At 33.5% G+C, this 15225-nt stretch overlaps 1 protein-coding gene across 2 annotated transcripts; it reads left to right on the forward strand.

The window, feature by feature from the left end:
* Positions 1-5065: 5065 nt before the first annotated feature.
* TRO (histone H3K4 methyltransferase TRAUCO) lies at positions 5066-12449 on the forward strand. Of its 2 annotated transcripts, XM_086425814.1 has the most exons (3): positions 5066-6150; positions 11972-12211; positions 12333-12449. In XM_086425814.1, exons 1-3 carry the CDS (start codon positions 5202-5204, stop codon positions 12353-12355), a joined length of 1212 nt encoding a protein of 403 aa, XP_086281940.1. In that variant the 5' UTR covers positions 5066-5201; the 3' UTR covers positions 12356-12449. The 2 variants fall into 2 exon arrangements, with proteins under 2 accessions (XP_086281940.1, XP_086281939.1); XM_086425813.1 differs by having other exon boundaries at positions 11972-12449.
* The last annotated feature ends 2776 nt before the right edge of the window (positions 12450-15225 follow it).

The following is a 15225-nucleotide window of genomic DNA, read 5'->3' on the forward strand; positions in this document are numbered from 1 at the left end:
TTAAAAGTTTTGGCTTGAGCTGATTTTTTGTGAGGATGATCTCTATGGTGAGAAAATCATCCTCACAAAAAATCAACCCAATTTGAAACTTCTAAGTTGATAAAAAATGATTTACAAATTTTCAATAAAAAAAAATGACGATCACATTCTAAAACACTTTTGATAGGGTTAAAGGTTCAGATTGGGCTGATTTTTGTGAGGATGATCTCCTTATCATAGAGATCATCTTTACAAAAAATCAGCTCAATCTTAAACTTTTAAGCTATATTGGATAAAATGTTAGCTCCATGTTGGCTGGATGCTAAACATGATCATATATATTTATGAGGAGCGTTTGGATGTGCTAAAGAGAATCAAACATTATGCCAAACTTTTTTTCAATGTATGGGCTAGAAGTTTCGAGATGGGCTGATTTTTTGTGAGGATGATCTCTATAGTAAAGAGATTATTCTCACAAAAAATCAGCTCATTCTGAAACTTCTAACTCCTATTTTGAAAAATATTTGGCTCTCTTTAAGGCCTTTGAATGCCTACCTATTTATGTATGGGTTGGGATCCATAAACTCATGAAGGTGAACTCATATGTTTAGATACAATTTCAATAGTATATAAATGAGATTCAATGGTTGAGATTTATCTTAGAGATTTGTAATATTTTCTCGAGATACATTTTTTGTCTCAATCATTGGATCTCACATAGACATGATCGATATTGTGCGTGAACATATGAGTTCACTTTTCACGAGAATATAGATCCTCACCCTATGTTTATGTGTGTGTGTGCACGCGATTTGCAAAATATGATATTTAGGTAAGGGTATAGATGTTTCCTTATAATTAATTTAAGAGATTGTTTTGAAAAAAATTCAAATAATAACATAATTTTATAATGTGTTGTGCAAAGGGATTTTTTATTTTTTATTTTTTATTTCTTTTTATTTTATCTCTTCTTCTTCTTTTTATTTTAATAATTTTATAAGTTAGCTAATATGGTTTTGCATCAACAATATTCAAACTTACCTTATTATAACTATTAAAGATGGAAGGGTATTTTATAATTTAAAAATATTAATTAATGTGAATTTGCATAAACAATACTCACTTTATTTCTTTCTTTTTTGGGATCGAGGTATCGAGGCTTTTTAGAGAAACCAACCAATCATCGGGGCACGTGCAATCATAATCACAAAATCAGAGTATGGGCTTAAAATAATGAGGGAAAACTTCGGAAAAACGTTGAAAATAGGAAAAAATAAACGAGGAAAGAAAAATAGGAAAAAATGATGAAAATAAAAAATATTAAAAGTTATAAAAAATATATATATATATATATCTAATGAAAATCATAAAATCAAGTTATTATCATTAAATTCCACATTTTTACATTTATGAATCACCAAATTCTATTATGTAGCAAATCCCACTTAAAAAAAGAAATTGTTTAATATTTTTTTCTTGTAAAAAAAAAACCCCGAAAATAGAATAAAAAGACATTTTTTTTTTGTTACAAATGAAAAAGTCGCATTTTTTAATCGTTAGAGATACCAGACTCATTTTAAACATGTTTTTGGTTACAATGTGTACAATCATCTCTTTCCACATGAACTTGGTAATTTTTGGGATAAGTCTTTGATGGTGGCCTCTTTTTTTGTTTTAGGGGAAAGTATATGTGAGAAGCCAATCAAAGCTAAAATTCAGATTCACACTAGAGTCAGATGTATAATTTATACTTCCTATCCGGCAAAATGGTTTAAAAACTCAAATTGAATCACAATGATTCGAGTAAGTTAGCTCTATCGTAGAGGTATATCTCAATGAGATAGTCAAATATGAATCTTCCATTATATTAACATTTCTAAGATCTGATGTAATACTCTCCAATATTTTGGAAATATTGATCGAGTTAATAAAACTTTGATTTGAGTTAGTTGTTTTTAAAAATTTTTTAGTCAAATAAATATTCTTTAATAATTTATATAAAGAAATATGATTTTATGGCTGGGAAACTTTTCCTGCCCTTATAATAAGAAAAAAATTATAATAATTTGAATATATATTAGGGGTGCAACTTGGCTCGATTTGAGATTAAATTGGAATCGACCGACATAGGTCGGTTCCACTAAAGAAGAACTAGAACCGAACCAAATTTCAATGGAATCAAACTAACCCAAACTGAACTAAAGTCAGTTTGGTTTGGTTCGGTTCGGTTCTATGGGTTGCTAATATTCTATAAATTGTAAGAAATATTTTTTAATAAAAAATTAAATATAACATTTCATACAATAAATCACTAATCTTTTCATAAAAAGTCATTAGTTTATTCATAAAAGATCATTAATCTATGTCCTAACTCCTAAAATAATTCATAATAATTATATATATATATATATATAATATATATATATATATATATATATATATATTGTATTAAGGGCTTGGTTCTCGGTTTGGTTCGGTTCGGTTCCATACAAACTTGACTAGTCTCTATTTTTGTAATCCGGAACTGAACTGCAACTTATTCCAAACCGAGCCAAACCACTCCAAAATTATTGGTTTGGTTCGGTTATCAATTTGAACTAAACCAAGTTGCACCCTAATATAAATGGGGTTGAGATTTGTTGACTCCTAAGAATGGCTCATGAAAAAAACACATGATCCCAACCCTTTAAACACAAAATCCAATAGTTTAGATTTATGAGTATCTTGATAACACAAACCTCGGAGATACTTATCACGAGGATAAATCTCAATCACTGGATTTTGCATTTAAGGGGGTTGGTATATATATATATATATGATATGTGTTTGCCAATTTGTTTCCTCCTATATATGAGTTTGAGATTTAAAATAGGCTAATATTTTGTTAGGATGATCTCCTCATCATAGAGATCATTCTCACAAAAAATCAGACCATTCCGAGACTTTTAACAATGTTTTACAAGTTGAAGAATTGTAAATCGTTAATTATTTGTAAATCACTTTTAATGAGGGGTTAGAAGTTTTCAGAATGTTTTTTTTTTTTGTGAGGATGATCTTCTTATTATAGGGATTATATATCCTCACAAAAAATCAGTCCATTTTGAATCTTCTAGCTCATATAGTATGAAACACATAGGCAAAATGTTAAGCTCTTGAACCAAAGTTAAATGGTTTGTCTTGTATGAGATTAGAATGGTTGAGATACGAGACAAGATACTGATTTAAAATGGATCATTATATTTGTACTCACCTATTTTCTCAATGCACCCACTTACCTTTGTACATGCCACCCCAAAATTTGTTTTAAGTGTGTGCAATGAGCACAAGATGGTGGGTGCAAGTAACTTGACCCATTTAACAAAAAAAATCATTAAATATTAAGGTGTCAATGGTCCGTTTCGATTCGATTTCTAAAGAAACCAAAATTAGAACTGGTAGATTTTCTTGATTCTGAGATTAATGAAATTAAAATCCTCAAATTTTTTTCTCTTTAAATGGTTTTGATTCTTGGTTCGTATCGATTTTTATCAGTTCTAGTTCTCAATCGATTCTAGTAGTGTCAATGGGCTGATTCCTAAGATACCTAGAACCATAACCATTATATTTTTTTGGTTTCAGTTCTTGTCGATTCCGACTCTACAATAAGCAAAAATAAAATTGTCTAAAAACAATTGTACCCATTGGTTGTGGTTCTCAAGAATCGAATGGGAAAAATATATTTCAAATCACCATTATAAATTTTCTCTTTTAAAAAAATTAACATATTATTTACAAAGTATCGACTTAATTATTATTTGTTCTACTAAAGATTTAAGTTAATGATCTTTTTAAAAATAAAAAATCACATACCTTACAAACAAGAAACTTTTAGAAGGGATGACCCATTTTAAACTTCAATGCATAGTTTATAAGAAAAATTGAATAATTTTCCATTAATTTTAAAAGGTAGGAAAACCTTAAGTCATGAATAATATGTATGAAAAGAAATGACAAAAAAAATCAGTTCTAGGTACTTATGGGTACCTATCAAATATAACCTAACGGTTTCAATTCCTATGAGCATAGTCACAAAGTCGTAGTACGGATTTAAAATGGCAACGAAAAACTTAAAAAATAAAAATCGTAGAAAACGAATATATATATATATATATATATATGAGAAAGAAATAGGAAAAAATGATGATGAAACATAAAAGATAAAAAATATACTAAAAATTATGAAATGTATATATCTAATGATACATCAGACATTTATTTTAATTTGTCCTATGTTTACAATATGACATGTTCTCAAATATAATTATACATGTTATGATGCCAAAAAAAAAAAAAAATTTTACTCACCAACATATCTTTTGTTCAAAATAATACACAATTGAAAAAAATGAAAAATCTTAATAGCAAGATATTATCATCAAATCCGAATATTTATATATTTATGAATCACCAAATTCTATTATGTATAAAATCCCACATTAAAAAACATTCATGAATAAAAAAAAATACATTTAAAATGAAAAAAAAAAAAAACTTTTTCAACAAAATACAATTTAAAAAAAAATACATTTTTTTATCATCTTACCGTCAGAGGTATAAGACTTGTTTTAAACACATTTTTTGTTACTATATTTATCAGTTCAGTTCTATATTAAACCCTACTATAATCTCTAACCAGTTCCAATCATGGTTTTACAATTCAATTTTGTATCTCGTCTTTTCTCATCCATGATAGATGTCGAGTCATCTCAAACTAATTTTTCGATACTTTTAAGACATCTCGTTTAAAAATGAGAAAAATGAATGTGGGGTTTTAAATCTTGTCCGAAAAATTGACTTATTCTTTCGCCCATCTCGTCCATGATTGATACCAAGACGACTTGGGCAATACATTTCGCTCTCGGATGAATTTTGAAATCATACTTCGAATAAAAAGGGAACCAGAGCCGGGATTTATGATTTGGGTTCCGATTCCGATTCAGTTAAATGGGTACCCATTAACACTCCTAATTGGTTGTGTTGAAAACGGATCCGGAACCGTTCTACCGGATCCGGTTCGATTAAATAGGTAACCATTAAGGCATTAACACCTCGACAAATAGATTGATAGTAAGTCTCAGAGACTGAGTAGGAGAAACAGCAGAGAAAAAGGAGGAAACTTTCATGGCGTCGTTGGATTAAACCCCCACACCATACCTTATCTGTTCTTCGTCTCCTCTTCAAACATGGAAACCCTAAGAGATACTTACAGAGAAGAAGATGAAGAAGAAACCAATTGGAGCAACAATGAAACCCTACCTATCACCACAAACACTACTACTCCTACAGAAATCAAATCCCCAAATCACATAAAACAAGAACAATTCGAAGAAGAAGAAGAAATTTCAGACGAAATCTCCGAAGAAGAAGAAGATCCCCAACAATCCCAACAACAATCACCAAAACCCACAATAGTTTCCGAAGAAGAAACCGAAATTTCACCCCAAAAGAAGCAAAAATCCCTCTCTTCTCTCACTTCTTTGGTACCCGAAACAATGGCGATTACACCGGCAATAGTGAAGAAGCCTAAGAGGAAGAACAACAATGTTTGGACGAAATCGACACATCGAAAGGGCAAAAAGAAGATCAAATCGAATACCCACAATGTCGTTTCGACTGAAGACACAGTTCTAATAACCCCAATCCCTAGATTTCCCGACAAGACCGACGATTCACCCGATATGAAAATCTGTCTATCAAAGGTTTACAAAGCTGAGAAAGTTGAATTAAGCGATGATCGATTATCGGCTGGGAGTTCAAAGGGGTATCGAATGGTTAGGTCGACAAGAGGGGTTGAAGAGGGTGCTTGGTATTTTGAAATTAGGGTTTCAAAGCTTGGGGAAACGGGGCATACGAGGCTTGGTTGGTCGATGGAGAAAGGTGACTTACAGGCGCCAGTCGGGTATGATGGGAACAGTTTTGGGTATAGAGATGTGGATGGAAGTAAGGTTCATAAGGCATTGAGAGAGAAATATGGGGAAGAAGGATATGTTGAAGGGGATGTTATTGGTTGTTATATTAATCTGCCTGAAGGGTCTCTATATACACCGAAGCCACCGCATTTTGTTTGGTATAAGGGGCAGAAGTACATGTGTGCTGCCGATGGGAAGGAAGAATCGCCAAAAGTAGTACCAGGTGAGTGCATATTAATGAATATAATCAATTTTAATAATGTGGGTATTTCCTCAATTTTCTTGGATTGAATGACATTAGGTTTATTTTCGATGATTTTGATCTATTTCTCAAGTAACGTAGTTGCAAATTTAGTTGTTTCGTTGAAATTGATGGGATGAAGATGGTTACAATTCTTTTTTCAAGCTTTGATGTTTGGATAAAATGCCGAGATTTTGCGTTTGGAGTGTACATGCATTGTTGTTTTTAACTCTTAAATTCATTCTCAGGGAGGGTAGAGGTTGTGATTGCTGAAGTTCTTAGTATCTCGTATTAACATGTCAAGCTCTTGTTCTATGGAAGATTATAATAGCGTTCGTTTCCATTCTTTCTTCTTTTCATGCCATGTGGTTTAAGAGTGTTTAGAAAAAAATTGGACTCATATTTAGTGTTGGGCTAATATTGGTGGTTGTACTCCTATTTTTGTTAGAATTTATATTTGCATTATTGGGCTTGCATGGATCACATTATGAATACATGTCGAATCAGGGATTGGGTAGTGCCAATGGGGTCCACTTATTATGTTAGAAACGTCTTTCCCCCTTAGACCATGTGGAAAACATACCTTTTCTTTTACGTGTAAAAATCGTGTTCCTTTATAAACTCACCATCTTTAATGATGATATGAATCTAGTACATGGGTTGGGGTGTTATAAATAGGGTTATAGTCTTGTCTTACTTCAACACAAAATGTTTGCATACATGATCCCATCAAAGGGTTGCTTAGAAAAGAGCCTAGAATGGAAGACCGAAGCCTTCAAATTAACAATTAAGATAGTTCAAAGCCAGGGCCATGGAAATAGGTATGTACAAATTTTATTATTTTCCTATTTAAGCGATCATGTATCAATCATTTGAGGAAATGGTTAAAAATTGAATTTTAATGATTGTGCACAAACGAAGATTATTGCTATAGTAGGGTTTTATGTGTTGTAGGTTGGTTGATGAGGATGATACTAATTTAGGGAATTACATACTTTTTTAAGGGTTTAGGAGCGCTGCCTGAAATTACTATTTTTTACATCAACTAGCCTTATGTTTGAGAGAATCATTTGCATGTTGTAATATTTTCACAAAGACTTAATTTCAGTAGTACTGAAAGTTCCTTACAAGAATCTTGATTCCTTCTACTACAAGCCTGAAGGTTTTCTGGTTTATAGTACCCACAGCCCTTAAAGTATAGATGCTTTGACTATCATGATGTTCATGGTTTACACCTAAACTTTCTTGCACAATGTTTATGGACTGTCACCAGTTCTTTCTTTCGAGAGCACAGGACCAAATATATGTCTTATGTGCATGCATAGTGAGGAGTCCGTCAATTACCTTTGGATCCATTGCCCCGCAACTAACCGGATTTGGAGCCACTTTGTGGCCCTTTTTGGAGTTGAGGGGTGTCTTCCATGGTCGGTCAAAAGCATCTTTGATGCTTGGGAAGCTTGGGGGTACTCCTTTAGAAACTCAAAAAGACTTCTTTGGAGCTTAACTCCCTTCACAATTTCTTGGAGGATTTGGAAGGGGCGGAATAATCGTGTATTTGAAGGATTATGCGAGACGGAGGATAAAATTATCCTTTCGGTGTTGGGTTTGTTATTTTTTTGGTGTAAGATGTTTAAGGAATTCAAAGGGGTCTTCTTTGAAAACTTCTTGGCTAGGTGGGATCAGATTTGTTGTCTTAAATCCCCTTAGTGCTTCTTTTCATATTATTTCTTTTGCCGGTCTTCTCAACCGCCTTAATGAAATGATTTTTACCTATAAAAAAAGAGAGAGCATAGGACCAAGTAGAGATATAAAAACAAATGGACTGAATTGAAATTGGTAATTCAGTTTTACCTATTTTTCGAGCCTAAAGATAACAAACTCTGGCCTTTGTGAATGGGGGTTAAGTTACAATTTCAAAAATTTGGATGCCATACTTTGATAGTCCTCAGGAAGTGGAAGAAGACTTAAGAAATATTGGAATTGGTTGATTTTGGTGTTTGTGATGTGTGTGACAATGATCACCATGGTGAGACAATCCTCAACAAAAATGATTCCTTGACTCATCTCCATTTAGTCACAATGGTCATTTGTGAACATAAATGTTGACTTTCGAGGTGTCTACAAATCCTGACCCATTGCGTATTACACTCACTCATTTGATTTAGAAATATATCGTATAACATATTGATTGATTTCTATGGACATTGTTCATCGTAGATTATCGTAATAAATAACAAGAACAAAATAAATAACACCTTGACAAGCAAGGAGTCAATCCACGGAGACAACGTAGATTCAAAATTTTGACCTAAAACGATTAGCAAAATAACCAATAAAAACTGATTTTAAAGAGAGATTAAACTAATTTAGAAACAGTAAAAAGAATTAACAAAGAGATTGCAGTGTAAAAAAGCTTAGATTGATCGAATCCACCAAGAACAAATCATCTTATCAGTTTCTTTGCACTCTGTCTTTTATCTCAATCTAGCCAACAATCTAGTGTTGCTGGATTGGAAGATTAATCCTATTAGGCACGAATGGTAAATCTGAAGTTTGTGATTAACCTAATAAGATAATAATCAAAAGATTATTTATAATATCCTAAATAAAACATGATTTATCTTGAACTTATCAAAGCCAAAATCATCAAGATCAGGAGATCATAAACTAGATCTGATGATTTTTACTTAAAAAGACAACAAAGGATAGATGCAAAACAAACAAGCTGACTAAGATAATCTTGCTCTTGGTTTCATTGATCTCTCTAATGGAGGTCTAACCACAGATCATTGCAAGGAACATAAAAGAAGATGAAAAAGAAAACATTGAGATAAGAGAAAGTGAAATTTTCTTTTATTGATCTTGATTCTGAACTTCAGCAGTACTTCCTCTGATTACAAAGCTAGAACTTTTTACAAGCCATACCCATCAATCGGCTCCTGCCAGGAATTCCTAACGGAACTAAGTGACTGAATCCCCTCTGTTTGTTGGGCCGTATCTTGCTTGGCCGAAGCGCTAAAGGAACAACAACCTGACGCGCGTAGCAACAAGGCCCCTCCTGAAGGAACTACACTATAGAAGTAGGCCAATAGGAAATAAACTAAAAACATAAATACAGGAAAATAGGAGAAAGGAGAGAGATGAGAGATATAGGAGATAGATATAGGAGATAAGAGATCATCCTTCTGACTCTGGTCTAGTCCCTATTTATAGATCTAGATTAGGGTTTATTTCTAATCGGAATTCTCTGTGTATTCAAAGGAATCCAACCCTAATCCCATGTGCATTGAATTAAATCACCCAAAACTGCACACATCCCAAGGCATAATATGCTGTCTTCACCTCGCTGCCGATAGGGTCCACAGCGCCATGGCTCTAGTGGGCTCAATGGGCCTAGACTTTGGTCTGGGTCTTTGTCTTAGGTTTTGGATTGCAACAAACTTTTGAACTTTTCCTGGTCCATACTGTTGGTTCTTGTGCGTTTGACCTATTTACAAATAATTAACACAAGTTAAGCCAGAAATCAAAATAAATTTGAAAATAACAAATAACATGGACTGTAAATGCATTATCTATATTTAGGGGATTTAACATGTATTTTATCCTTAAGAGTCTCTGTAATTAAGGCCTTAAAATAGACTTTCTAGGCCCTGATCAGACATGTCACCATTATGGGTTGTATGTGGCACTTCCTACCTGATCTGACAAGCTTGTTTGTGTGCATGGGGTTCATACTCCAATGTAACTATGTTATGTGTTTTTTGTGACCATAGCTGACTTATTGGCTAAACAGTGTGCCTACTGGTTAGCTTTGTGCAGTCATATTTTCTTTCCTTTGTTATAATGTTTTCTTGACTCTTTCTTAGCCAAACAAACAAAAAAAGAAAAAGAAATTGCCCAGTCATCATGTTTCCCTTCATTAGCTTCCGTGGACACCTCATAAACATCTTTACGATTTTAAGCTGCATCCATAGAAATCTTTTTTTCCCTTCAATGCAGAAACTACGTTACAGGTTTGTAATTCATGTTTCTGATTTTGTAGTCCGTAGATAATCATTTGACTGTTGAAGAATATGGTGCAGAAAGTGAAAAGCGGAATTTTTTTTTTCCCATTTGGTTATTTGACTCTTTTCTTCTACTTCCATGACTATTTAAATACCAAAGTCTAATTAGATGATTAACAATGGATTTAGTGCATATTTGTGAAGTTCGAAAAAAAAAAAAAAAAAAAAAAAAAAAAAAAGCATTTCAAAATTTAGTGGAGCAGTAGAAAAAAAATTGAAATGGCTTGAAAAACTTAGGACTTAAAGTAAGAATGGCCTGAACACATGTACGAGCAAAACCATCTTGCGTCATTGCAAGTAGGGCTTCATTAAGGTCTCAAATGTCGATAAGTTGAGGTGACTTACCAATTACGTTTTAGTGATCAATGGTGATGTTGGACTAGGGTTTAGTGGTGGTAGGTTTGAACAAGTATTTAGAGTCTGAATTGGGTCGATTCAAGGATCTAAGATGCTGAAGTCTACGGTTTAAGGGACTGACTGGAAAGTAGGGTTTAGGTGGGGGGGGGGTGATTTTAAAAAAGATAGAAACTGGAAGATTGAAGTTATAGGGTGTTTCGGGGGTCTGAATAAGTTAGTACAAATTTGGAATTTAAAATTTTGATGGCTGGCTGGTAAAGAAAAGATGAATAAAGCAATAGAATGTCGATTGAGATGGTTTAGATCCCGTTTGGATAGAAAGTAGAAAGTAAAAAGTAACTAGGAAGAACGTAGCTTTGGGAGAAAGTAACTTTTCAAAAACGAAAATAGTTTCCTTTTGCTTTTTAAAATGTTAAGATTTTTACTTTTTAAAAGTAGTTTTCTAAAATAAATCTAATGAGCTTTTTAACTTTTTAACTATCAAAAGTAAAAAAGTTACTTTTCTGTGTGTATCCAAATGGGCTCTTGTAATGTTCAAGAATGATTGTCTCATCAATGAGGAGGAGCATTTCGGTGTAGATTGAAGTTTCAAGAACATGAGAAGAAAGCCGAAAACGGACTGGGCAAGGTGGTAGGAAATTTTTTTAGGGATTCAAGATTTACGGAAGATATGACTCTTGATAGGATTGAAACAAGGAATAGTTCATTTTTCTGACCTCATATAACTGGAATAAGGCATTGTTGTCATTGATGATGGTGATTGGGATTGGGTTTATGAAACCCTGCACTAACCAAGCACAAAAAGCCTGCTTAAGTGGGAGTGGGATTGTCCTGCTCCCGATCACTCCACCATCCAAACATAACCTTATTCCTAGTCACAGTTGTTCAAGAAAAGCTTATGATCGTCCCATTGTCCTGTTTAGCATTTTTGTTGGCTTGAGAACTGTTCGAAGCTAACATGGGTTTCTATGGGCATATCTTCACTTGCAATTATTTTTGTTTCTTTGTGACAACTGACAGATACAAAGATGGCTTTGATATTTCTAAACAATTTTTTCTTGAAATCATGCCTAGTGTTCGTGTTCATGATGATTTTATAGTCCTTACAAAACCACTCTTATAGAAAGTATAGAATACTAAGCTCTACTGTGTCACTTAAATCTCTATAATGCCATTTGGCTAGGAGATGTTCTTGCTCTTGTAAAAATAAGTCTTTATTGGGAAGTTCAAGTTCAATAAATCTACTTTAATTAAGGCTAGTGAAAAAAAATTGGAGGAATCATTTCATGGTTCTGGGTAATTAATGCTAATTTAGGAGGAATCTTGTTGAACTTATTTATCTAAGTTGAAGGGTTTTTTTTTTTTTTTTTTGCGTTTTACAGGAAGCGAGATATCTTTCTACAAGAATGGAGTATGCCAAGGTGTTGCTTTCAAGGATCTCTCTGGGGGTCGCTACTATCCCGCTGCTTCCATGTACACCCTCCCCAATCAACCCAACTGTGTTGTTAAATTCAACTTCGGCCCCGATTTTGAATTCTTCCCCCAAGACTTCGAAGACCGCCCAATACCCAGACCCATGATTGAAGTTCCTTATCACGGTGTTGATGGCAGAGTCGAGAATGGTGAGTCCAACGAGAAGAAACATTAGTAGAGCTCTCAAAATTTTCACATTGAGGTGGGGGTGTATGTCTAATTAATTTCTTTCATTTATCTAATCATCCTTAATTTATCTTTGACAAACAGATGAGAGTTGTGGAAAATTGTAAAATTTTATTCGGAAGAAATGTTGGTTTTGTTGGCTCAAACCAGTTAAGTTCCTTTGGCACCTGTTGTTCAATCTTTACGTTTTGTTCTTGGTCTTATATTTTTGTGATGAAGTGGGAAAACCAGCTTAATTTGGTCACATGATTTGCAAAATAAGTAAGCAAATTGGAGTACTTCTCATGAAAAACAATAACCATAGTGAGAATAACTGAGTACAGGACCCTTACCAGAAGTCCAGAAGCCCAGAACCATGAATCAAGATAATCTCCCATGATTCCTATTTCTGATTTAAAAAAAAGAAAAAAACTTACCTACAACTCTGCCACCCCAACTTTTACCTAATACACCCCAATTATTAAAATAAAAGAAGTAAGTCAATTGTTGAGCACAAGAGTTGGGGTGGCAAAAGAAACTCTCTATGTTTCTTAGATATCTATTTGTTAGACTTGGGATTTTATATGTGCCTAATCATAATTGTAAACAACTGTTGAAGTTATTTCAATGTGCTATAATGCTTTGTAATGTTGAAATAATAACTTGGGCTAGGCTTTTGCATATGTTTTAATCTTTAATTAAGGTGTGAAATAATTTAAGTAATTGGATTGTAATAAGTAAAATTTGGGGTGCCAAGAACAGTTCTCTTGTTTTTCTACACTGACTAAAGAATCTATTGAAAGCATCGTCATCGTCACAGATGGTCAACTCTATAAAAAAAATCGTGTTTTTTATTTACGACCTTTATTCAAATCCCGTGCACCTCTATTGGTCATTAAAACTTTCCTAGGTCTTTCTTTCGCCTGCTTAACATTCTTATACTAGATCAATCATTTGGTTTATTAAGAAAATCGATCCAATAAAATAGACAATTATATATAAATATAATAATCTAATTTGTAATTTCTCGATTGAGAATAAAGATCAATAATAAAATTTTCAAGCAAATCGAACTTTTGATAATAAAATTTTAGAAAATTATGATATGGAGCATTTAATTGTTGTTTGAAATTGAATTACAATATTGTAAATGAATGCATGTTCACATGGAGAGCACTCTCTCCCTCTAAATGAATGGGTGGCATTGGGAGGCTCTAAAGAGAGCCAAACATTATGTCAAACATTTTTTCAATGTATGGGTTAGAAGTTTCGGAATGAGCTGATTTTTTGTGAGGATGATTTCTATGATGAGGAGATCATCCTCACCAAAGATCAGCCCATTCCGAAACTTCTAATCCATCAAAAGTGATTTATAAAAATCGGACGGTTCACGATTCTTCAATTGTTAAACTAGGGTTAGAAGTTTCGGACGGTTCACGATTCTTCAACTGTTAAACTAGGGTTAAAAGTTTTGGAATGAGCTGAGTTTTTGGTGAGGATGATCTCTCCACAATAAATAAAATAAATTTATTAGTCAAGTGCTCGAAGAGGATCCGATTCTTATGAGATCCTTAAAATGGCTAATCCAAAATAAAACCCTAAAATGATCGGGTCCATGACGACAGACCCAAAATCCACTAATAGGTCTTGGGTACATTGGGTAATTGGGTACCCATTGACACCATTAAGTTGTAGCATTGTGGCTAGGCCTGTAAATGGGCCAGGTTGTGGCCGAATCAGCCCATTTAGTTATCATCTTATAACTTCAGTTTGGGCTGGGCCGATTCATGCTTATGATTTAATTTAGGTTTGGGAACTAGGCCCATCAGTTAGTCCAACTGGCCATTAGATGCGTGGTATTAGTCTATAATTTTAGGCCCAATTAGTTATAGGTCATTAACAGCCCGGCCCATTAACAGGCCTGTTGTGGGCGTAGGGTACAATAATGGTGATGGATGGTCAAGAAGTTCCGTCATTGATTTCTACTTTATCCGTTCTGTTGTTACTTGAAGAAGTGTCGACATCATATTGGAGTGTCGACATCATATAGTGCAGGTTAACTTCGATGTTTCCATAAACATCGTCTTCGTGAATCATCCACCGTTGATAAATACAATCTTCAAGTCCCCACAAAGTCAACGGTGTAAGATTCACAAACACCATAATAACAATTGAGGTTTTGTTAATACGTGCCCTAAGGACACACGTTAAGGTGTGTTAAGTACACCTTGGAAATCTTATTCATGAATGCTTTTAATTTTTTTTTTCTTACCAAAAATACCCCGCTTATTTTCAAGGTGTATTTAATGCACCTTTTAACTTTTTAAGACCACACTGCACATGTTAACAAAACCCTAACATGTGAAACACGTCAAATTCTACGATTTTGTTAGCGTGAGCTATAAGGGCACACGTTAAAGTGCATTAAATACATTTATTTTGACAAAAATACCCCCAGGTGTTTGTTCTGTATGTGTATTTAATGCATTTTAGGACACACATTAAGAAGACCCCAAATTCTTACTCATTTTAGCAACCCTGTAATCATCGAGTGTGTGGGTAGGCCAGACAGGAGTGTGTGTAAATATTGAGGGTGGAGAATGATCTAGTACACCTTGGTTCATTGAATTTCAATAATCCCAATAATCCTGCTAGCCTTACTAAGGGTGCTTGGACTCACCTCTTGATGTCCAAAAACATGATACGATGCTTCAGAATTGTAGAGGATAAAATTATGACTTTAAAAAAAAAAATTATACTTTCACTGTTGATTATTATTATTATTATTTTTTTTGATAATTTTAAATTTATATAAATTAAAAAAAAAAAAAAAACAGAGAACAAGAGAAATAAATTAAGACCTAATGTACTATGAATCATAAAGAGAATCCCATCTAAAAACAAAATCCTGAAAAGAGACCCCTATGAAGTTGATGCTTAGTTTTCAACGTTAAATTTTATTTTTAAGTTTGGAAGTTATGTGGAAGTTTTGTCCATT

This window comes from Akebia trifoliata, chromosome 15 (genome assembly GCF_017979445.1).
Source record: "Akebia trifoliata isolate Shusen 1 chromosome 15, ASM1797944v1, whole genome shotgun sequence".
Classification (NCBI taxonomy): domain Eukaryota; kingdom Viridiplantae; phylum Streptophyta; class Magnoliopsida; order Ranunculales; family Lardizabalaceae; genus Akebia; species Akebia trifoliata.

Bases quoted from the DNA above. Each gene is read 5' to 3' on its own strand.
- TRO (XM_086425813.1), top strand. From the start codon at position 5,202: ATGGAAACCCTAAGAGATACTTACAGAGAAGAAGATGAAGAAGAAACC. The intron at 6,151-11,971 runs GTGAGTGCATAT...TGCGTTTTACAG, and splicing joins ATCGCCAAAAGTAGTACCAG to GAAGCGAGATATCTTTCTAC.